Source organism: Colobus angolensis, unplaced genomic scaffold (genome assembly GCF_000951035.1).
Source record: "Colobus angolensis palliatus isolate OR3802 unplaced genomic scaffold, Cang.pa_1.0 Scaffold434, whole genome shotgun sequence".
Taxonomy (NCBI): Eukaryota; Metazoa; Chordata; class Mammalia; order Primates; family Cercopithecidae; genus Colobus; species Colobus angolensis.
The window spans coordinates 1707504-1733627 of record NW_012117755.1 but is presented as its reverse complement, the minus strand read 5'-3'; the positions used below and the strand labels follow the sequence as shown (position 1 = coordinate 1733627).

The 26124-nt window shown below is 36.2% G+C and overlaps 1 protein-coding gene across 1 annotated transcript in view; it reads right to left on the bottom strand.

The window, feature by feature from the left end:
* DMD (dystrophin) overlaps window positions 1-26124 on the bottom strand; it is a 2170472-nt gene that overhangs the window by 1468883 nt on the left and 675465 nt on the right. The window contains exon 17 of the mRNA XM_011957103.1: window positions 6867-7042. Coding sequence (XP_011812493.1) covers window positions 6867-7042 — 176 coding nt within the window. The remainder of the gene's footprint in view (window positions 1-6866; window positions 7043-26124) is intronic.

The window sequence follows — 26124 nt, the reverse complement described above, 5'->3', positions numbered from 1 at the left end:
AAAAGAAGTGAAAATGGCCGGTTCCTGCCTTAACTGAGCGATTAACCTTGTGAAATTCCTTCTCCTGGTTCAGAAGCTCCCCCACTGAGCACCTTGTGACCCCCGCCCCTGTCCATAAGAGAAAAACCCTACTTTTCTCTTTTCCACTACCACCTAAATCCTGTAAGACAGCCCCACCCCTATCTCCCTTCGATGACTCTCTTTTCGGACTCAGCCTGCCTGTACCCGGGTGAAATAAACAGCCTTGTTGCTCACACAAAGCCTGTTTGGTGGTCTCTTCACATGGACTTGCCTGAAAGCCCCTTTATGGGGGCTGACATGAGGAAAGAGAATCAGGGGTCAGACTGTAACTGAGAAGACACTCCAGTGAACTGATTTCCAAAGTGTGGGCCCTAAATCAGTCCCAGCAGGATCACCTGGGACCTTGTTAGAAATTAACATTCTTCGGAACCACTCTGCCTATTAGAATTAGAAACTCCGGTGACTCCGATGCATGCTGAAGTATGAGAACCACTGTTGTCATGTAAGTGAGAGGGTTCTCAAATTTTATGGTATATCAGTATCACCTAGAGCGCTGGTAAAATATTTTTGGGCCCACCAGCGGAGTTTCTGATCCAGCAGGTTTGGGAAGGGCCCTCCAAATCTGCATTTCAAAGAAGCTCCCAGGTGATGATGCTGTTTCATGCACTGTAGTTTGAATATTACTGTTCGAAGTATTCTCTGATCCCACAGCATTCTCTAGAATTCACATTACTATATTCTTCAAGACACTGTTATTGATTTATTCTTGATGCACAAGACAACATAATCTCAAGAACATTTAATAGATGGTTATCTTTTTGAGGACCTGAAGATGGTATGCAAGGTTTCTATTTCTTTTTTTTTTTTTTTTTAACCAAAAATAGTTTCTAAAGTGAAATCTGAATTTATGACCAAGGTCATTTTACTTTAATACATAAAAAGAAACATGGCATTGCAATGATAACACTAGAATGGATTTAGGAGACTCAGCACTAGTCCTTATTTTGCAACTAAAATCAAGTCATTTAACCTTTCTGGGCCTCACTTAACCCGTAACCATGCCCAAGTCTAGTCTCCTTAGGAAAAAAAGAAGCAAATCATCTAAAATGTTTTGTTTCTACGGGCTGTGCCAATGGGCAAAAGTGTCATTACTGACTTGAACATCCCAGATATTTTAGGATCAATTTATCATACAGAATATAAAAAAAAAGTTCACAGATACATTAATCATCTAATTAGGTCCTTCAGATAAATTGGTATATTTTACCATACAATTTTCAGATTTTAATTTAGAAACCGAAGTTATAATCAATATCTAAAACAAAAATGTTTTAGGCATGAATTTCATAAAACTGGAGAGAGGTCTTATGTAACAGTTATCTATTTTGTTTTCCAGAGATGTGACACAATTTAACTTCATCTGGACAGCAGCCATAAAAAGCAAATCAAACAAAAAACAGAAACAAACTAAAAAGTAGAATATATAATACTAATTCAGGTATGTAGATCAGCCAATTTATCCTTCTATTTAGTTAGGATGCAGGAAATAGCCAGAGAAAGTAAGCTTACATTCTGTCTGCTTACCCTGGAGGAAAAAAAACAGAGACCAGGTGAATTGAGGCATTTCAAAATGCCTCTACACTGTCCTTGAGGACAAAAATATTCATTTATGAACACTTTACTTGGGGGAAATTATCTTTATTGAGATGGCATTTACTTAGAAACAATTTGCCATTCGTTTTGCCTGGTTGCTACAAAAGTATAAATTAAAGCTTTTTTGAAAAATCCCTTAAAATAACTGCTACATGATTAGGAACTAATCACCTGGATAAACACCAATTAACTAGATAATAGATCTAGTTTTAACCTAGGCTGAGTTCCACACTCTGATAATTACCTACATGTAAAGTAATAGCACTGAATTGCAGGAATAATCTGCTATTAGAAATAATTGTGTTGTGACCCAAGGTCATCACTTTTGCAAATCTCAGTGTAAAGAGAAAAATGTATGCAATAAATACAACATATGTAGAAACTGTGTAATTATTTAGGAACCAACTAAATGTACCTTAGATTGTTAGGAAACTATGTTGTGGTAGAAAGCTGAATTTTAAATCCCTTAATTGTTTTGAGTAAATAAGGATACCCTAATGGGTAAAATTGGAATTATTAAAGATCACTAGAATGGTCACATGTTTATTATCAAGAAAAATTCCAGGAACAGCTAGGTAGAATTTTTAAATGATATTGGAATGTCAAATCTTAGTTACTACAATTATTTGAATTATATACCATTCACTCTCTCAACAAACATTTATTGTACCCACAGTATTTACTACAGTGAAATCTAAATAAAATATAAAGAAGTGTAATAATAGGCTTTCTTTGTTGTGACTGGCAATGAGAAATTTTATGTGAGTGGCGTGAAGGCATACAACCAAATGAATGTAATTTACCGGCTGAAGTGGAATAATTATTATTGGGAAGGTAGGCGTAGAATTAGTGGAGAATGAGAATAATGCTTAATGCCATAGGAAGTACTTAAGTTTTGTTTTGGAGGCATCTAGAGGTTTGGAAATTTGCAGGACTGGAGAGACAGCAAAAAGCATCATTTTAGATATACTCATTTTGGGTCGATCAATTAGAAAGGAGGGCAGTTCTCTCCACAGTGAGGTATATGGCTCAGGTTATGGACTTGGCAATGCGAATGATCATGAAATGACTGAAATGATGGCACTTGCCCTTACAATCTAATTATAATAAATAAGGAGAAGAAAGTAGAAGATTCACAGAACTGCAGATGTCAGGTGGTAAATTCTGTTTTGAAGAGGAAAACAGGAAGGTAATTTTATATTTGTTAGGTTTGAGATAACGTTTACTATGGAATTTTCCCTGTCAATAATATATGACTACCATCTCCATCACTACCTCCACCACCATCATCACCACCTCGACTATCTTTACCTCTCCCACCATCACTTCTATCCCTCCTACCCATCACAATCTTCCTCCATCTTCATCATCTCCATGGTCTCCACCACCAAACAAGAATCATAACCATTGCATTTATTGAATGTTTACCACCTTAAAGGCAATGTATTAAATGCTTCTCACTTAATCCTCATGACTGGTGTTTTATAAAGTGAGAATACTGGAATCTGAGGCACAGATAACAAGTAATTTGCCTGCGCTCATAAGCTAGTTATTAAAATGGGCAGGTTTCACAAATACCACAGGTTCTCACCTCTAAGTGGGAGCTAAACATTGAGTACACATGGACACAAAGACGGGAACAATAGACACTGGGGTCTATTTGAGGGTGGAAGGTGGGAGGCGGATGAGGATGGAAAAACTACCTATCAGATATTATGCTGATTACCTGAGAGACAAAATTACCTCTACACCAAACAACCACAACACACAATTTGCTCATGTAACAAACCTGTACATTTACCCCTTGAACCTAAAAGTTGGGAAAAACAAAAAGAAAAACAAAAAAAACAGGCAACATTCAAACCTGAGTAATTCTGATTGCAAAACCCATGATTTTTTCAATATTTGATACTTTTCTAGACACACAGGCAATGAATTATAATAACTAAAATATGTGTGCAATGTATAAGTAGGTATGGTTAATTGGAAGGAACAAATGTTTGCATTTGATAAAAATGAACATTGAGGCAGTGGCTGGATGCACAAGTGGAAATAGCTTTAGAGATATAAAGTTTTAATTTGAGGGAGAGTGTGACATCTGGAGCTACATGATTTGGGATTCAGTCACTTACAGCCAGGCTCGAATCAATGAGAGGAGACAATTCAGATAAAGAAGTCAAAAGGCCAGACACGGTAGCTCACGCCTGTAACCCCAGCACTTTTGGAGGCTGAGGTGGGTGGATCACGAGGTCAGGAGCTCAAGACCAGCCTGGCCACAATGGTGAAATCCTGTCTCTACTAAAAAACACAAAAAAATTAGCAGGGCGTGGTGGCAGACACCTGTAATTCCAGCTACTCGGGAGGCTGAGGCAGAGAATTGCTTGAACCCAGGAGGTGGAGATTGCAGTGAGCTGTGATTGCGCCACTGCACTCCAGCCTGGGTGACAGAGCAAGACATTGTCTCAAAAAACAAAACAAAACAAAGCAAAAACAAACAAACAAACAAAAAGAAGTCAGAAAGGCAAAGAGATGGATTTATGTGATACTCCCATAGGAATTAGGCAGACGGAATAAAACAAGTCAGGCAAAGAGTCGTGGGTGACAACTGGTAGTGTGTCACAGAAGCTGGAAGAGGACAAGATTTAAATAAAACAATATTCAACAGATGGTCAAGACCTCAATATTCAGTGAAATATTAGTGGGCTTCGCATGATACAAAAACGAGGCACTAGCTAATATAAAGCTTATGGTTATATTTGCATGACATCTCTTTAATCATTACAATATTTTAACAAGATTCCACCCTGTAGACAATTATCAATTAATGAATTTGTTCCTAAATGTTTGCCTTTTTGCTATCTTCGTTCAGTCTAAATTTATCAATCAAGTGTCTTATATAGTGTGGTCAGATAATTTTGCTGTCCAAATCAGGACATACTTGAGAGTGAAAGTTGATGCTATATATAATTAGGCTGGGATGACAGGTGTAATCTGGGATAGCTTCAGGTAAATCAATAGGAATACCTTACTCATATATCCATGAAAAAGACATTTTACTACACAGTCCAGGTCTTGTAGCTATCTCAGTTCAAATCCTGGCTCAGGCACTCTGTAGCTGTGTATAATTTTATAAAGTAATAATAGCCATACCTATTTTGGGAGGTTATTGGGAAAAATACACACATTCCCAATAAAACATTGAATCTACTACTGAGCACATAATAAATCCTCAATTAATGTTAGCTTTTCTTTGAAGAATCTTTCTTTATGTGCCCAATGGGACTTCTCATTTAGGCACTTACAAAAATTGCTGAAAACTTATGATACAAACAAATGTTGGAGACAAGATATTTCACCATCAGTCACTCTTTCCTGAAAACAAAAAGAAGTCAGAACAAACTTTTTTTTTTCCAATACAATCCATTCTCCAAACAGAAGCCAATAATAAGATTTTGAAGACAGATTGACATGAATCCGCTTGTTTTGTTAATTTCTGTATTAGGCAAGAAGACATTAAGAGGGTTAGGCAACTAGGTGTCCCTATTACTCTGTTTGGAGAACTGTTGGAGGGATGTTGGAATGTTGCAAAGTATCCATAAATCTGTATGTCCACTAAGCATTGTGCATAACACATGTTTAATGTGACAACAAACGAGTTAACATACATCTTACTAGGAATAATAAAAAGAAAATTCATCAAAAGCTTCAGGGATGTGTGCCATTATACTTTTTTTCTCCATCAATTTTTGTTAGACTTTCTATTACCACCAAGAGTAGAGGGCTTGGAAGTTTCTGAAAGTTGTTGCCCCAGAAAGAATGCTAATATTCAGAGAGTTTGAGAGCCATCTGACTGGAGCAAGGGTCAACAAACTTTTTCTGTGACAGGACAGATAACAAATATTTTAGGCTTTGTGGACTACACAGTTTTTGTTACAACTATTCACACTCTGCCTTTGTAATGTGAAAGTAATCATAAATAATAAATAAATCGGTATGACTGTGTTCCACTAAAACATTATTCATAACACCGAAATTTGAATTTTACGTAATTTTGACACACCATAAAAAACTGTTTTTCTTTTATTTTCAACCATTTGAAAATGTAAAAACACGTCTTGACTGATGAGCCATACAAAACTGGCAGCATGCTAGATTTGGTTAGCAGGCCTTAGTTTGCTGACCCCTGGACTAGCAGATTTGCTTAGCCAAGCTGACACAACCAGGGAGAAAAGGCCCAGTGATTTGCTTTGGAATTATCAAAGTAGGTCATAAGTCATTAGTTAATAGGGAAGTACCGAAAGTCCCAAATAATACATTTGAATAACTTTTCTAGATTTATTTTTTTCTTAGAACATCTGACATGGTATTTTTAGATGTGTGTTCTTTTCATACTTCTCTACCCTGGCATACACAAATTCTAATGTCAAGTGTTCCATGACTTTCTAAACATATGCTGCTTAGAAACATACGGTAGATTTTAATGTTCTTTCTTAATCTTAGAATTACAATAACTGGAATGAAAGGGAAACTGTACCTTTAAAAATAATTTTTATGCCAGCTTTGTACTCATAAAATTGTATTGCCATCATTTTAATAGATCCACTGATTTACATAATACCTAACTTATCTAAAATGCATAATTTTGAATATTCACAAAAAGATCTGTTAAAAATTCTAACACCTTCAAGATAAGACTTTAAAAATATCAAAGAACAGGAAATCTGTTCTGTAATTACTCCTGATTTAGGATGCGCAGATTGAGACATCATGTTCTCGTAAACTAGCAGGGTGGATCTCATCTATTATAGGTGTACTTCTTGATGAAAATGCACTTTCTGTTACTGGAATAAAAGACATTTAATGCAAAACTAGGGACTCAACAAGCAGGCCCTTTATAAGAAAAAAAAAGAGAAACTTTTAGGATTAAAATGCTACCACAGTAGTTTATCACCTATAGTTTTTACTTTCACTCCGCAAAACACCATTTCCATCAAGCATTTAGTTTATATTGCGATAGTGATTTCTTGGGAAAATTTTAAAGTGTACTTCATAATGTTTCTCACTACATTAACTGACATTACAGGTACCCGAGGCTTCTGGAAATATTGCTGAAGTGAAAACACCTCCAACAAAACTGCTGTAATTGAGTTTTCTCCACTTCATTTGCAGATAAAAGCTTAAGATGCTCTCACCTTTTCCTAATTTCGGAATCCACAGTAATCTGCCTCTTCTTTTGGGGAGGTGGTGGTGGAAGTTCCTCTTGAGCATGCTTTACCAGGATTTGTTCCCTTGTGGTCACCATAGTTACTGTTTCCATTACAGTTGTCTGTGTTAGTGATGGCTGAGTGGTGGTGACAGCCTGTGAAATCTGTGAGAAGTATTGAAACAGAGGTCAGACATTGCTCAAAAGACTTCAGTAAAGACTGCTTGGAGTGGGAAAGGAAAATAATGAGAAACTGTTCTTGCTTGTTGGTAGATTGACCTTCAGATCAAAATAGCACCATACTGAAGCCAAATAAAATTGTTTTATCTGACTTAAGTTAGCTTGACTAAAATAGCAAAGGAAAGTAATCTCAACATCGCAAGTAAATTTAGTGCCCCTTCAATTTATTGGTCAAACTGTAGGAAATAAGGGGTGGGGGCAAAGGAGAACAATGTAGTGTGTAATTCATTCTGATAGTTAATTCTACATGCTGCTTTAAATGTTTACATTAATATAAATTTTAGTAACGTACATCAGTGCCAATTCCATTGCCTGGCACATTTTAAATGCTTATTAAGTTTGTAGAATGCACTTTTGGTTATCATATACATTGATTATTTTATGTTATACATTTTTAAATAAAATTATTTCAACTTGGTGATGAACAACTCTTAAGTAAGTGAAATGACTTTTAAAATTACAATAAAAGATTAACATAAAGTACCTATTAGTCCATACATATCTTTATGTTGAATGTTATTCAAATGCTAAAAAGCACACTACTCTTGTTTGATATAAATTAGTGATTATGTTCAAATATTTGAGTTCCCAGATTCATCATTGGAGACACTTCTTGGTTTAGAATCGCAATTACTTCCTGTTCATACTTTTGGCAGCAGGCGGGGGTGGGCAACGGTTCATCCATTTTTGGAAAAACACATTTTGTGAGCCAAGACATGAGAAGCCATCACCTCAATACATGGGCATTATGAGATAGAGAAGTCATATAATGGTGAGACAATTGTTCCTTATCCTCTGTCTCACAGAGCTCCTCTTATGATGATTGTAACGTTACCTCTTGGGATGGTTATCATTACCCTTCTGGTAATCCAACTTACTTGCAAGTTCTATTTCCAAGGAAATCACAAGAGGCCTGCATTGAAACTGCCTTTAGTTACAATCATAGGAGCAGGGATCTGGCTAGGTCAAGATTCATTTTAGCAATTTTCCTGAATTTGCCAAGAGGTAAAGGAAGGGTTTGTAGTAATCTCCCTGCCTCACACATGAGGACTGATTCCTTTCATGTGAGGAAATGGGAAAAGCCTTAGGATCTTCTTATTTCAGCTTCCAAATTGGCAATTAACAGTGAAGGAATAAAATCTTTTCCATGATGTTGTAAGTAAAAATTGCTTTGACATATATAGCTTAAAAAGGCTACCTTTTGTTGAAGACACATCTTTACATGTGTGAGGGCCTGAAGGATTTCCATTTTGGTAGGTTAAAAGGATACTAAGAGTTATAGTTCCTACATTTGCCAAGCACAGGTTTTATCTTCTCTAGGATCTCCATAGATTCACTATTTAGAATCAATCACTGAACCTCAAACAACTTTAATTGTAGTCTATTGACAAGTTATGTCAAGATGAAAGCAGAAAGCAACATAGCTCTAAAAAAAAAAGGCTTAAAATATAAACTCAAACACTCCACCCAACACAAAATGACCACTATGTGATAAAATAAGATTTCTCGTCAGAAAGAAACTGTAGTTTTTGGCAGGATTCCAGGAGCATTTATTTTTTGAGTATTTTTTAACCATGAGCAAACTTTCTTTGCAAAGAAAATATGGTTTTTAGTAGGATCCCAATATAATTTATTTTTTTATTTGAATATTTTTTAACTATGAGCAAACTTTCTTTGCATACAGTGGTGGCTAGAAGATAGTATTTTGCAGATTTAAAAAATACCTAATTTTAAACATACAGACCAGAATGCAGACATTCTGAAAATACCAAGCTAATTTACGCAGTTATATCTAATGTTATAGAGCATATGTGTTACTAAATATTTGGGTCTTAATTTCTGTAATATTAATATTTTCTTATTGATATCTACTTGTAAAATTGGATACATGTACCCATGGAGGGTAAAGGGAAATGACAACATGATATACTGTGAAGCTGCATTTAAAAATATACTAAGCCTGATAAGAAAAAATATGAATCATTTTTAATAAAAGAGTAAGACATGAGTCTGTAATTATTCTATATAATAATCACTACTACACTGTAATTGAAAAATACTACTTCATTTCCTTTGGGATGGAGAAATAAGAAAATTGTACATTCCCCCTGTAAATACAGGGTAGAACTCATCACACATAACAAATTAATAATCGCTCTCAAAACCTACTTCATATAATCAGAATAAAAAGTCATGTACTAAATTTCCTTATGGCTTTTAGTTATTGACTGTAAACACTTAATTATGTGTTAGAAGCATTAGGAAATGTAGACAGGAGAGGGACTATGAAGGCCATTTAACATAACCTCCTGATTATTACAGAACTCACTACTCCCTGAAACAAAGAACTCCTTTCTTGGCGTGGAAGCAAACTTTCCCCATTGGGAAAGATCTTCTTAGCAACCAGAGGAATCCTGCCTTATTAAGACTTCCTCATGTTAAAACTTGCTTTGAACTCTGAAGGAAAGCAGAGTAGGTTGAATATCATTTCTACCTGATAGTCTTAAAGATTTAAAATCTAATAATCATGACCCTGATAAATATCATTTTCAAACTCTATAATGCCAGTTATTTGCTAGAAGTAGATCTAATTTGATTCGTCATCCAAAACCAATGCTTCTTGGCTTTGGACACCATAGTCAATCAAAGAATTTTAAAACTGTGTAAGTTATTCAGCAGCTGAACCACAAGATTTCAATAAAAGTCTAATGTTTGTTGAATATATTTTCACTATAGGACAATCAGAAATGAGTAAAATAGAAACTCTGTGTTTAGGAACCTTATGGTAAAATAAGGAAGACGATAATCACACAAATAATTGTAAAGATAAATGCCATATGAAAAATACTAGTATACAAGATAATTACATACACTAAACATACAGTAATCAAGTAATTTTCTCTTTAAATGTTATGAAAACAGATTTCTCTCAGCTAGCATTTTAACATTTAAATTTCATTTGATGCTGAAGGCTAGATATAACATTTATCCTTGTTTATAGGGTCTTTATAACAGTCAATTTTGGAAACAACCTAATGTCACAGATGATAGTTTAAGTAAATTATGGTATATGAATGTGGATGGAGTATTACATTTCAAATATTTTAATATCATTGGAAAATGTTTGCTTTCTAGTATTGAATAAACAATGCTAGACATAAACATTTTTTTGACAGAGAAAGTAGAGATAATTTCTGTTGTACAGTGTATATTTCTGTATTCCTTTAGTTCCCAAATTTCTACTATATTATCCACATAATGTTGCTTTTGTAAGCAAAGAAAAATTTTTAAAGTTTTGCCAAACTGTTGTTTTAAATCTATCATTTCTATTTATATACCAAGGTCTATGGAATTATACTCCTGTCACTCAATGCACTAGAAAGAGGAAAACTGTAAGCATGGTAAGAATAATTTAGTGCCCACACTAAAATGTTTAACACGGCAGAGTCAAAACTAGAGTAGACTATATTTTGACTTATATTCAACAATTTTTGTATTTAGCTAACTATACTATCACCCAGTTACCTTTCTCCATTTCGATTATGAGTCTATTTAAGACTCTCAAATGATATCATGAAAATAAAATATATTTCCTTTTAAAGTACTATTCATTTGATCTGTAAGTTAATTTGCCTAGTAAAAATGGGAAATAGTTTAGAATTACTTGTCTTTACATTTGGGAGCTGATTCCTCTAAGAGTGATTATAAGTAGAGGCCTTGGAGCCAAGCTCCACAGTTATTCAACACCAGATCCATAGTTTATATACTGTGACATTTGGGGCTGGTTGGTTCTTTTCTCAAATCTGTGCATTATTTTCTTCATATTTAAAGTAGGGATAACACATTTCTTCACAGGTATGTTAGAAGCAAGGACAGCTTCATGGGCTGGTAATTTATTATTACCAGTTGCCCAGGGCCCCTGCTCAGAAGACTTCCATGCTTGTTTTCAAGCTCTGCTTCCACTGTCTTGGAAATTCTTAGGTTTTGAACAGGAAGCCCTTGTTTTCAGTTTGCACTAGGCCCACAAATTATGTAGCCAGTCCTGGTTTTGAGAATTAAATGATGTAATATCTGAGAAAAAATAAGTGCTCTATAATGGTAAATATCAGTAGTAACCACTACCTTTTCTAAACTCTCAGGGAAATATGAAGAATTTTTCTATAGTCAACCTTGTCACTCATAAGATTACACATGTTAAAAAAATTTAAACGTTAAAATTTGCATTTTCTCATTCTGAGAAAAATCAGAAGAGCATGCGCCAGCCTCCTGATATTTCTCCAGGGTGTGTCTCTTCTTGCAGTAAGATTGTGTTATTTTGGTAGGCCTGGAAAAAACAAACTATGCTCAAGCAATGAAATTCTTTCTTTCCATGTTCTCTTCTACTTGTTTAAAAAATGCACATTTAAAAAAAGAAATGTAAGCAAAACTAAGCAAATTTAAAGACTATAAAAGGACATACAATGAAATAAAATACTTTTTTTCTACCACTGTCTCCAGTTTGTTAGGAATTACAAGTCATGTATAACTTAACGACTGGGACACATTCTGAGAAATTCATCCTTAGACAATTTTGTCCTTGTACAAACACCATGGAGTGTACTTACACAAACCTAGATAGTATAGACTACCATACAGCCAACCTATGTGGTACAGCTTATTACTCCTAGCTACAAACCAATACAGCATGTGACTACACTGAATAGTGTAGGCACAATGGTAAGTATTTGTGTATCCAAACATCTCTAAAGGTACAATAAAAATATGATATACAGAGTTGGACATAAAACTCTTTAGAAAATTTTTCAAAAACCCACAAAATTATACCAACAACACTCTTGGACCACAGTGCAATAAAAATAGAAATCAATGGACTGGATTAAGAAAATGTGGCACATATACACCATGGAATACTATGCAGCCATAAAAAAGGATGAGTTTGCGTCCTTTGTAGGGACATGGATGCAGCTGGAAACCATCATTCTTAGCAAACTATCACAAGAAGAGAAAACCAAACACCGCATGTTCTCACTCATAGGTGGGAACTGAACAATGAGTTCACTTGGACTCGGGAAGGGGAACATCACACACTGGGGCCTATCATGGGGAGGGGGGAGGGGGGAGGGATTGCAGTGGGGAGTTATACCTGATATAAATGATGAATTGATGGGTGCTGACGAGTTGATGGGTGCAGCACACCAACATGGCACAAGTATACATATGTAACAAACCTGCACGTTACGCACATGTACCCTAGAACTTAAAGTATAATAAAAAAAAAAAAAATTTCTCAAAACCATACATTAAAATGGAAATCAAACAAACCGCTCCTGAATGACCTCTGGTTAAATAATAAAACTAAGGCAGAAATCAGGAAATTATTTGAAACGAATGAAAAATTTAAAAGATGTAACATACCAGAATCTCTGGGACACATCCAAAGCAGTGTTAAGAGGCAAGCTTATGGCACAAAACACACATATGAAAAAGTTAGAAGGATCTCTAATTACAAAATGAACATCACAAGGAACTAGAGAAACAAGAGCAAATTAACCCCAAAGCTAGAAGACAGGAAATAATCAAAATTGGAGCTGAACTGAAGGAAAATGAGATGCAAAAAACCATAGAAAAGGTCAATGAATCTAGGAACTGGTTCTTTGAAAGAATTCATAATAAAGATAGACCACTACCTAGACTAATAAAGAAAAAAAGAGAGAAGACTCAAACACAATAAAAAAATAAGGAGGATGTTACCACTGACCCCAAAGAAATAGAGAAAACCGTCAGAGACTATTCATAATGAATACCTCTATGCACAAAAGCTAGAAAACCTGGAAGAAATGGAGAAATTGCTAGAAACATACAACCTTCCAAGTCTGAACCAGGAAGAATTGAATCATTGAACAGACCAATAATGAGTTCCGAAATTAAATTAGGAACAAAAAGCCCACCAACCAGAAAAAGCCCAGGATCAGACAGATTCACACCTGAATACTAACAGATACAGAAGGAAAAGCTGGTATCATTCCTACTGAAACCATTCCAAAACACCAGGGAGCGGCTCCTTCCTAACTTGTTCTATGAGGCAAGCATCGTCCTGATGCCAAAACCTGGCAGACACACAACAAAAAAGGAAAACTTCAGGCCAATGCCCCTAATGAACATAGATGCAAAAATAGTCAACAAATTACTAGCAAACCAAATCCAGCAACACACCAAAAAGCTAATCCACCATGATCAAGGAGCTTCTATCCCAGGGTTGCGAGGTTGATTCAACATACACAAGTCAATAAATGTGATTCACCACATAAATAAAAAAACAAAAACTACATGATCATTTCAGCAGATACAGAAAATGCATGCTATAAAATTCAACATCCTTTCATGTTAAAAAATCCTCGACAAACTATGCACTGAAGGAACGTATTTCAAAATAATTAGAACCATCTTTAAAAAGTCCACAGCCAAAATTATACTAAATGGGCAAAAGTCAGAAGTATTCTACTTGTAAACCGGCGTAAGACAAGCGTGCCCTCTCTTACCAATCTCATTAAACCTAGTACTAGAAATCCTAGCCAGAGCAAGCAGGCAAGAGAAGTAAATAAAAGCCATCCAAATAGGAAGAGAAGAAGTCAAATTATCCCTGTTTGCAGATGATATGGTTCTATACTTTGGCCACAGTCTCTGCCCAAAAGCTCATTGATCTGATACACAACCTCAGCAAAGTTTCAGGATCCAAAATCAGTGTACAAATATCACTAGTATTCCTACACACCAACAACATTTAAGCTAAGGCCAAATGAAGAACATGGTCCCATTCACAATTGCCAAAAAGAAATAAGATACATAGGAATACAGCTAACCAAGGAGGTGAAACATTGCTAAAATGAAAATTATAAAGTATTGCTCAAGTAAATCAGAGATAACACACAAAAACTGGAAAAATATTCTATGCTTATGGATAAGAAAAATCAATATTGACAGAATGGCCATAATGCCTAAAGCATTTTTAAATTCAGTGCTATTCCCAACAAACTACCAATAACATCCTTCACTGAATTAGAAAAAGACTATTTAAGAATTCATATGGAGCTACTAAAAGAGCCAGAATAGCCAAGGTAATCCTAAGAAAAAAAAAAAAAGCAAGAACCATCCCACTGCCTGACTTCAAACTATACAAGGATATAGTAATCAAAACAGCATGGTACTGGGACAAAAAACAGACACATAAACCAATGGAAAAGAATAGAGAGACTAGAAATAAGGCTGCACATGTACAACTATCTGTTCTTCAATGAAATCAACAAAAACAAGAAATGGGGAAAGGATTGCCTATTCATTGGACCCCTTCCTCACACCATACACAAAAATTAACCCTAGTTGAATTAAAGACTTAAATCTAAAACCAAAACAATAAAAACCCAAGAAGATAACCTAGGTAATGCCGTTCTGGACATGGAAACTGCAAAGATTTCTTAACAAAGACACCAAAAGTAATTGAAACAAAAACAAAACTTGACAAATGGGACCTAATTAAACTAAAGATCTTCTACACAGCAAAAGAAGCTATCAACAGAATAAATAGACAACCTGCAGAATGGGAGAAAAATTTTGCAAACTTTGCATGTGACAAGGGTCTAATATCCGGAATCTACAAGGAATTTAAACAAATTTACAAGCAAAAACCAAACAACACCATTAAAAAGTGGGCAAATGACATGAACCCTTTTCAGAAAGATATACATGCAGACAACAATCATATGAAAAAAATGCTGAACTTCACTAATCATTAGAGAAATGCAGATCAAAACCACAGTAAGATACCATTTGACAGAATGACTACTATTAAAAAGTCAAAAAATAACAGATGCTGGCAAGGCTGTGGAGAAAAGGGAATGTTTATTGCACCGCTGATGTGAATGTAAATTAGTTCAGCCATTGTGGGAAGCAGTTTGATGATTTCTCAAAGAACATAAACCAGAATTACCATTCGACCCAGCAATCACCATTATTGAGTATACCAAAAAGAATATAAATCCCTAAACCCTAAAGACACATGCACATGTATGTTTTATTGCAGCATTATTCACAATAGCAAACACATGGAATCAGCCTAAATGCCCATCAGTGGTAGACTGGATAAGGAAAATATGGTACATATACACTGTGGAATTCTACGCAGCCATAAAAAATGAGATCATGTTCTTTTCAGCAACATGGATGGAGCTGGAGGCCATTACCATAAACAAACTAACACAATAACAGAAAACCAAATACATTTTCTCACTTCTAAGTGGGAGACAAACATTGAGAACACACGGACTCAAAGAAGGGGACAACAGACAATGTAGTCTACGTGAGGCTGGAGGGTAGGAGGAGGGTGAGGATTAAAAAACTACTTATTGGGTACTATGCTTATTACCTGGGTGATGAAATAATCTGGACACCAAACCCCTGTGACATGCAATTTATCTATATGACAAATCTCCACATGTACCCCTGAAGCAAAAATAAAAGTAAAAAATAATACAGTATTATAATCTTATGGGACGACTGTCATATATGTGGTTCAGTGTTGACTGAAATGTTGTTATGCAGCACATGACTGTAGTTGCAATTACCAACTATTCAGCTATTTTTAAATTTTAAATTTATTTTGTTGATGCTGTTATTTTCTGATACAGTTTGGCTCTCTGTCCCCACCCAAATCTCATGTTGAATTCTACTTTCAGTGTTGGAGGAAGGGCCTAATGGGAGGTGACTGAATCATGGGTGTGGATTTCCCCCTTGCTGTTCTTGTGATAGAGTTCTCATGAGATTTGTTTAAAAGTGTGTGGCACCCCTTGCCAGATCGTGGCCAGTCTGCTTCTTTAAGCGGGACCCTGATCCATCCTCCTCACTGGGTGGGACCTCCCTGTGGGGGACTTCAGCAATTCCACCTAGAGTTCTATGGACAGAGCTCTGATCTCTCCCTGGGAAAGAGTTTCTGAGGGGAAGACCAGCTGCCATCTCTGTGGTTCTTTGAAACTAATGGGAACAAAGAGACAATGTATCAGAATCTTTGGGACGCAGCTAAAGCAGTGTTAAGAGGGAAATTTATAGCACTAAATGCTCACATCAAAAATATCAAGTGAACAGCCTAACATCTCAACTAAAGAACTAGAGAACCAAGAGCAAACAAGTAAGAAATAACCAAGATCAGAGCTGAACTGAAGGAGATAAAGACATGAAAAATCCTTCAAAAAAATAAATGAATCCAGGAGCTGGTTTTTTGAAAAAAAAATAAAATAAAATAAAAATAAAAAAGATAGACTTCTAGCTAGACTAATGAAGACAAAAAGAGAAGAATCAAATAAACACAATCAAAAATTAGAAGAGGAATATCACCAATGATTCCAGAGAAATACAAAGAATCATCAGGGAATACTATAAACACCTCTATGCACATAAACTAGAAAACCTAGAGGAAATGGATAAATTATTGAACACATATACCCTCCCAAGACTGAACCATAAAGAAACTGAATCGCTGAACAGATCAATAATCAGCTCTGAAATTGAGGAAGTAATAAATATCCTACCAACCAACAAAAGCCCAGGTCCAGACAGATTCATAGCTGAATTCTACCAGTGGTACAAGGAGCTGGTACCATTTCTACTGCAACTATTCCAAAAAATTGAAAAGAAGGGACTTTTCTCTAACTTATATGATGAGGTCAGCATTATTCTGATCCCAAAACCTGGCAGAGATAAAAAAGAAAAGAAAGAAAGAAAAGGAAATTTCGGGCTAGTATCCTTGATGAACACTCATGCAAAAATTCTTAGGCCGGGCGCGGTGGCTCAAGCCTGTAATCCCAGCACTTTGGGAGGCCGAGACGGGCGGATCACGAGGTCAGGAGATCGAGACCATCCTGGCTAACACGGTGAAACCCCGTCTCTACTAAAAATATAAAAAACTAGCCGGGTGAGGTGGCGGGCGCCTGTAGTCCCAGCTACTCCGGAGGCTGAGGCAGGAGAACGGCATAAACCCAGGAGGCAGAGCTTGCAGTGAGCTGAGATCCGGCCACTGCACTCCAGTCTGGGAAAAAAAGAAAAAAAAAAATTCTCAATACAACACTGGCAAACCAAATCCAGCAGCATATCAAAAAGCTTATCTACCACAGTTAAGTTGGTTTCATCCCTAGCATGCAAGGTTGGTTTAACACATGCAAATCAATAGACGTGATTCATCACAAACGGAACTAAAGACAAAAACCACATGACTATCTCAATAGGCATGAAAAAGGTATTTAATAAAATTCAATACCCCTTAATGTTAAAAATTCTCAATAAACTAGGTATTGAAGGAACATACCTCAAAATACTAAGAGCCATAAATTATAAACCCACAACCAATATCCTACTGAATGGGCAAAAGCTAGAAGCATTCCCCCTGAAAACTGGCACAAGACAAGGATGCCATCTCTCACCATTCCTATTCAACATAATATTGGAAGTTCTGGTCAGGGCAATCAGGGAAGAGAAAGAAATAAAGGGTATTCACATAGGAAGAGAGGAAGTCAAATTATCTTTGTATGCAGATGACATGATTATATATCCAGAAAACCCTATCGTCTCAGCCCAAATGCTAAGACTTCAAACTATACTACAAAGCTACAGTAACCAGAAGAGCAGGGTGTACAAGAACAGATATACAGACCAATGGAACAGAATAGAGAACTCAGAAATAACAGTACACACCTACAACCATCTGATCTTCAACAAACCTGAGAAAACAAGCAATGGGGAAAGGACTCCCTGTTTAACACATAGTATTGGGAGAGCTGGATAGCCCTATGCAGAAAACTGAACCTGGACCTCTTCCTTACAACCTATACAAAAATTAACTCAAGATAGATTAAAGACTTAAATGCAAAACCTAAAACGATAAAAACCCTAGAAAGAAACCTAGGCAATAAAATTCAGGACATAGGCATGGGCAAAGATTTCATGAGGAAAATGTCAAAAACAACTGCAACAAAAGCAAAAATTGACCAAATGGGATCTAATTAAACTAAATAACTTCTGCACAGCAAAGGAAACTACCATCAGAGCAAACAGACAACTTACAGAATGGGAGAAAATTTCTGCCATCTATCCATCTGACCATGGTCCAGAGTCTACAAGGAACTTAAACAAATTCACAAGAAAAAAAACAATCTCATTAAAAAGCAGGCAAGGACAAGAACAAACATTTCTCAAAAGAAGACATACATGTGACCAAAAAACATATGAAAGAAAACTCAACATCACTGATCATTAGAGAAATACAAATCAAAACCACAATGAGATACCATCTCACAACAGTCAGAATGGCTATTATTAAGAAGTCAAAAAACAATAGATGCTGGTGAGGTTGCGGAGAAAAGGGAAAGCTTTTACACTGTTGGTGGTGGTGTAAATTAGCTCAACCCTTGCGGAAGACAATGCGGAGATTTCTCAAAGACCTAGAGGCAGAAAGACCATTTAACCCAGCAATCCCTTTACTGGGTATATACCCAAAGAATATAAATCATTTCATTATAAAGATGCATGCATGTGTATGTTCATTGCAACACTATACACAATGGCAAAGACATGGAATCAACCTAAATGCTCATCAATGATAGACTGGATAAAGAAAATGTGGTACACAGACACCATGAAATACTATACTGCCATAAACAGGAACGAGTCAATTAAACCTCTTTTCTTCATAAATGACCCAGTTTCAGGTATGTCTTTATAGCAGCGTAAGGACAGGCTAATAAATTTTCCTTTTATTTTATACTGATATTCTTAATTGCAACTTTTAACTGTCCATTTAATTATTTACATATTATTGCCTTCGTAAGTTCTTTGTTATGCTGGGGTAAGAGATTTCGACTTCTTGCCTTTTGAGATATTCTAGTATTTGAATATTTAGATACTTACTAGAAAGATTCAAGCTGTAAAGTATTAGTTACCTAATTTAGCATAACTTTTTTTTTTGAAAATACTAATACTTGCAATAACAGGTACCAATTATGAAGCATTTTGCATGATCCAGGCATTACAGTAAGTCTTTTGGATTATCTTATTCAAAAGATCTAGAATACTCCCTTGTTATGTTGTAAAGCCTTCATAAACAGTAGCTATTATTACCTCACAATGACCCTAAGAGTAAGTACTAATATTATTCCTATTTTATAGATGAAAGTGACCTTGTTTAGGCAGATAAAACTTTTCAGTAGCAAAGCATAGATATAAATCCAAGTCTGATTGTTCATTCATCCAATTCTTATCAGCTAGGCTCACTTGCTCCTACACTTGTACACTTTTTTAAATGGTGGTTTCCTTTTAAGTGGTGTGTGTGTGTATGCATACACATACACATATAAATTCAGAATATTGAAATTGTAAACAGTGACATGTCATAACTATTATATAGGAAGAGTTACTCAATGTTAAATATGTTTGGCTCTTGACATGCTATATTGAAATCTGTGCAAAATTAGTCAAATTACACTATACACACACAATCAGGTTGACAACTGTAGATCGAGGTTTTTCATTACGTTGTTTGTGCATATATGTAACTCTTTGCAGTGATCAATGAGTTTTAATGGAGATGGAGGAATTGTACTTCTACAGTTCAAAACATACTGCATAATCACAGCAACAGCTTTAGATAATAATTGACAGCCATGCTTAAAAACCAACTCCATAGGCATGGTAGCACAAGGCACAAAAATCTGGTAAAGATTTGCATCTCTAAGCAAAAGAAAATATTTATATGTTGAACTTTGGGAGAATCCTTGGGCAAAAGATCAGGTGGTCACAAAGAAAGCTGAGTTACCAATCACAAGGATGTAAAATGCTTTATCTTATGAAGTATGGAGGACTTCCCATAACTGAATGTAGCATACAATGAGTGCCAAAGTTCATGAGAATAGCCTGGTAATTTTACTATTAATTATTGTCTTGATACTAATAAGGGAATAAAACTTCTTGAATAAGTACTGCCATTGGAATCATGAGGAAAATTACTGTCAAATACTTAGAAGGCATCACAAGTCATTCGTTTCTTTGAAATAAATATTATATGATAATTAAGAAGGTTTATTCTGTAAAATTGTCCGATTTAATGTATTTTGTTCCTCATTTTACATTGTCTTTAGTACAGATTGTATCAGAAGGAAGAGATGTATGTTGTCTTCTAGATTCATATTGAATACAGAATTTGAGCAACTGTGTGAATTAATTGCACCTGCAAAAATTTCAAAGCAAAGAAATTTCTTTTTTTCTGATCCATCTGGCTTTCCTCTACATACCATATAACACTGAAGTAATGAAACACATTCTATAATTAGGGATGGATATTATCAAGTATAGGTTTGTATTTTTCTTTGTGTTATTTCATTTCTTGTCAGGAGATAATAGGTGTCATATAGATGTTGAGCATTTTGTCTTTGTGGTATTTTAATGACATACTCAACGAATACAGTGTAATAATTGAATAAGTCTCCTTTGAAGAGGGGTAGGATTTTATTATCAATATTTTCTCACATGGAATCTCAATCTGTCACCCAGAGCGCACTGCTGGAGTGCAGTGGCATGATCTTGGCTCACTACCTCTGCCTCCCGGGTTCAAGCAATTGTCCTGCCTCAGCCTCCCGAGTAGCTGGGACTACAGGTGCGTGCCACTACGCCTAGCTAATTTTTTGTATTTTTAGTAGAGATGGGGGTTCACTGTGTTAGCCAAGATGGTCTTGATCTCATGACCTCGTGATCCACCCACCTCAGCTTCCCAAAGAGCTGGGATTACAGGCTTGAGCCACCACGCCCGGCCATTATCATTATTTTCTAGCTGCCTCTCCACTAGACAAAGTAGGAATCTTCTTCACTAAGTACTCCAGAGTTTTACATAAAAGCAAAGAGAAACATATCGAAGACATTTAGAACTCGATGGCCACTACAGAAATCTGCCTAGGTTACCTTTCTTTTAAATTTATAAATAAAGAATGAGAGATTCCACGAGTTAACTCAGACCCAATGTATTAAACTTTTAGTGCTTACAACATTTTATATTGTTACAGACAATGCATTTACAAGGTAAAACCTATTGCACTGATGTACAAGGCCCATTCTCAAATATCTATTTTAGTTGGAGGTAGCAAAATGATAGTTAATTTCCAAAGTTATTTGAGATGTAACTTCAAATTTTCTTTTTCTTTTTTTTTTTTTTTTCTTCCTGAGACGAAGTCTTGCTCTGTTGTTCAGGGTGGAGTACAGTGGTATGATCTTGGCTCACTGCAACCTCCACCTGGGTTCAAGCAATTCTCCTGCCTCGGCCTCCCAAGTAGCTGGGATTACAAGTGCCTGCCACCACGCCTGGCTAATTTTTTTTTTTTTTTTGTATTTTTAGTAGAGAGGGGGTTTCACCATGCTGACCACACTGGTTTCAAACCCCTGACCTCAAGTGATCTGCCCGCCTCAGCCTCCCAAAGTGCTGGGATTACAAATGTGAGCCACCACCCTCAACCAACTTCCATTTTTTCTAATAAAACCTTTAACCTGAGAAATTATCCAAAACATGTCCTGAATTTTAAGGAAGTTAATTCTATGAACTTAAATAAGAAGGAAACACAAAATAAGTGAGGTAATTTTATTTTAATTCTAGTTTAAAAAAAATCATTTTCTTTCCTTTTTATCGGCATCAGGCTTACTAGTCTTGAAGAGCTTTCAGGAAGCAATGAAAAGGGCTTTTAACTAAAAAGCCTTAGAGTATTTTTAATTAAAATTACTGGCCAAAAAAGAAGAGAGGCAAACCACTTGCAACCATATCCCTCTTGTACAAAGAGGTCTACAAAATTATGCTCTGAGAATGGGTACAGTCAGAATGTGAAGATAGAATATTTTATGAAGGGTTAAAATACAGGATCTTTAAAGAATGAGAATGAACTCAGAAAAGAAGAGTATGTAAAGAAATTTTCATCTTGGTATGTTTGCATATTTCTATTTGCATTTTGGATATAATGAAAAGCATTGGCTTATCATTTACAGTTATGTTTTATATTACTATTTAATAGAAGTTTTAAATCTCTCATCAGGTCCTTGCTTCGGCAGCACATATAATACATTTCTCATCAGGATATAAATTATATAGAAAATACACGTAATTATATAATAATCGTTTTCTCTTTTGGGGCATCCTTGAATGTAGGCACAAACATATCTAGCATGAACGTGAACTGCCATGTACAAGAAGAGGCAAATTCTGAGCATATATATTTTATATTAAAGAGGTGCTCACAGTTGAGAACGCTGTAAAAGTGGTTGTTAGCAATACAGAAAAATATTCACAAAATGACAATGAGATATTTGAACCTTAATAAGTCATACAAATTTCCTTATCCCTAAGACAATTTACTCTACTAAAAATTAACAAAACTACAAAAGCTTTAGACTCGCCTGAAAAAAAAAATATATGCTTACGCCAAAGCAGCCAGTGTATGGTGTATAATACTTAATGTAAATTATATGTTAAATATGGTAATTATAATTTATGGTATAACATGGTACTTACAATTACCATATCAAATTGTAAAGCATATGAATAATATACCTTTTCAACAGCACATGTGATTTCGGTCAAATGAGGAAAGTAATGCTTCAAATCACATACATTCTATTTTAAAATATTAATTATAATACATTTCTTACTATCACATTTATTAAGTTCCAGGGTACATGTACTGGATGTGCAGGTTTGTTACGTGGGTAAATGTGTGCCACGGTGGTATGCTGTACCTACCGACCCATCATATAGATATTGAGCACAGCATCCATTAGCTATTTTTCCTGATGCTCTCCTCCTCTCCCACCAACAGGCCCCACTGTGTGTTGTTCTCTTCCCCGTGCCCATGTGTTTCCATTGTTCAGCTCCCACTTATGAGTGAGAACACACAGTGTTTGGTTTTCTGTTTCTGCATGAGTTTGCTGAGAATAACAGTTTCCAGCTCCATCCATGTCCCTGCAAAGGACATAATCTCATTCCTTTTTATGGCTGCATACTATTCCATGGTGTATATATACCACATTTTCTTTACCCAGTCTATCATTGATGGGCATTTGGATTGCTTCTATGTCTTTGCTATCGTGAATAGTGCTGCAATGAACATACAAACGCATGTATCTTTATAATGGGATGATTTATATTCCTTTGGGTATATACCCAGTCAAGGCCTTGCTGGGTATTTCTGGTTCTAGTTCTTTGAGGAATCGCCACGCTGTCTTCCACAATGGTTAAACTAATTTACGTTCCCACCAACAGTGTAAAAGCATTCCCATTTCTCTGCAACCTTGTCAGCATCTATTGTTTCTTGACTTTTTAATAATCACCATTCTGACTGGAATGAGATGATGGGCTGAGGTTGAGATGGATGAATTGAGAGAAGTAGGCTTCAAAGGTGGGTAATAACAAACTTCCCTGAGCTAGAGGAAAATGTTCTAACCCAATGCAAAGAAGTTAACAACCATGATAAAACATAACAGGAGCCGATAACCGGAATAACCAGTTTACAGAGGAACATAAATGACCTGATGGAGATGAGAAACGCAATGCGAGAACTCCACAATGCAATCACAGTGTCAATACCTGAATAGACCAAGCAGAGGAAAGAATCTCAGAGCCTGAAGACTATCTTGCTGAAATAAGACAGGCAGACAAGATTAGAGAAAAAAAAATAGTAAAAATGAATGCACGAAACCTCTGAGAAATGTGGGATTATGTAAATTCTGAAGCAAAGACTGTTTGGGGTACCCGAAAGAGATGGGGAGAACGGAACCAAGTTGGGAATCATACTTCAGGATATCATCCAGGAGAACTTCTGCAACCCAGAAAACCAGCCCAATATTCAAATTCAAGAAATGCAAGATACTCACTGAGAAGACCAACCCCAAGATACATAATCATAAAATTCTCCAAGGTTGAAATGAAAGAGAACATGTTAAGAGCAGCCAGAGAGAAAGGCCAGGTCACCTACAAAGGGAAGCCCATCAGATTAACAGCAGATCTCTCAGCAGAAACCCTACAAGCCAGTAGAGATTAGGTGCTAATATTCAACACTGTGAAAGAAAAGAATTTCCAAGGCAGAATTTCATATCCAGACAAAGTAAGCTTCATAAGTGAAGGAGAAATAAAATCCTTTTCAGACAAACAAATGTTGATGGAATTCGTCACTATCATATTTCATAATTATGATCAAGATAAAATATATATCGATCAGAGTTAAGGCAACTAGAAAAAATTGTGCAAATTGCAACAAGTATATTTATGAAAAATTACTGAGAAACAGGATCATTTGTGTTTTTAAAGAAGTCAATCCAGGGTATATTTGCCCTCTTTTCTCATTGTAAGCCTCCACATAGCAAGAGTCCTTCTCTCTCCAACATTTAGAAACAAAGTATTTTCTATCTTCTTAGGCTACCTTTTTTTTTTTTTTTTTGAGACAGAGTCTCGCTCTGTCGCCCAGGCTGGAGTGCAGTGGCCGGATCTCAGCTCACTGCAAGCTCCGCCTCCCGGGTTTACACCATTCTCCTGCCTCAGCCTCCCGAGTGGCTGGGACTACAGGCGCCCGCCACCTCGCCCAGCTAGTTTTTTGTATTTTTTAGTAGAGACGGGGTTTCACCGTGTTAGCCAGGATGGTCTCGATCTCCTGACCTCGTGATCCGCCCGTCTCGGCCTCCCAAAGTGCTGGGATTACAGGCTTGAGCCACCGTGCCCGGCGGCTACCTTCTAATCAACTTAAATACCCTCATACTTGTATCCAGGTATTATTCAAGTCAAATCTGAGTTTGAAATGCAAGAGAGCAGCCCTCCCAGCTGATTAGCTTTTCACGTTTTGATCTCTTGCTATGCGACTGCTTCATAGGGTCAAAAATACCTCCAAGCTTTGACCTGAATAGCAATCATATACGCACAAGCAGTGTTCTTTATATAAGTACAATTGGATGCCTTGTCATCTCCATCACGATTTCCATACCCTGCCTCACAATAGGTTTTAACCATTCTAAGAACTTTGCTCATTCTTTATACTAATTATTTAAAATAATTTTTGAAACAATTGAGTGTATCATGTGAATAGTCATTAATGAAACTGATTTTTCTCCCACAATCATTATAGAAAATGCACATACAAGTGAGCTTTGTTCTTCAAAGTCACAACCTTACAGCCCATATCCTTGGAATTCTTATGTAATTTTGATCAAGGTCAATTTGACACAGATAAAAGAAAATCAGTTGCTCTTATATGACACTATTTCTCTGTTGTCTCTCTTTATCTGCTTTTAATTTCTCTTTTCCTGGGTAGCTCCATTTCTATCTTCTTGTGAGCTCAAAAACAACCAGTAAAGATTTGGATCGATCCTATGACAGCATAATTTTTGGAAAGGCAATGAGAGAAAACTGAAATATGAGTTTCAGAAAGACTCAAGCTTAGTATTCTAGAAAACAACTTACATGATGTTAAGTCCTTTTATTTGTTTCTAGCCCACAATAGGAGCGTGTAACTGTTTGAAAATAAAATTAAAAGCAGATAGTGGGCCAGGTGTGGTGGCTCACGCCTGTAATCTCAGCACTTTGGGAGGCCGAAGTGAGAGGATCACAAGGTCAGGAGATAGGGTCAGGAGATCGAGACCAGCCTGGCCAACATGGTGAAACCCTGTCTCTACTAAAAATACAGAAAAATTAGCCAGGCGTGGTGGTGGGCGCCTATAGTCCCAGCAACTTGGGAGGCTGAGGTAGGAGGATGGTGTGAACCTGGGAGGCAGAGCTTGCAGTGAGCTGAGATCCAGCCACTGCACTCCAGTCTGGGTGACAGAGTGAGACTCTGCCTCAAAAAAAAAAAAAAAAAAAAAAAAAGAAAAAAAAAAATTCTCAATACAACACTGGCAAACCAAATCCAGCAGCATATCAAAAAGCTTATCTACCACAGTTAAGTTGGTTTCAT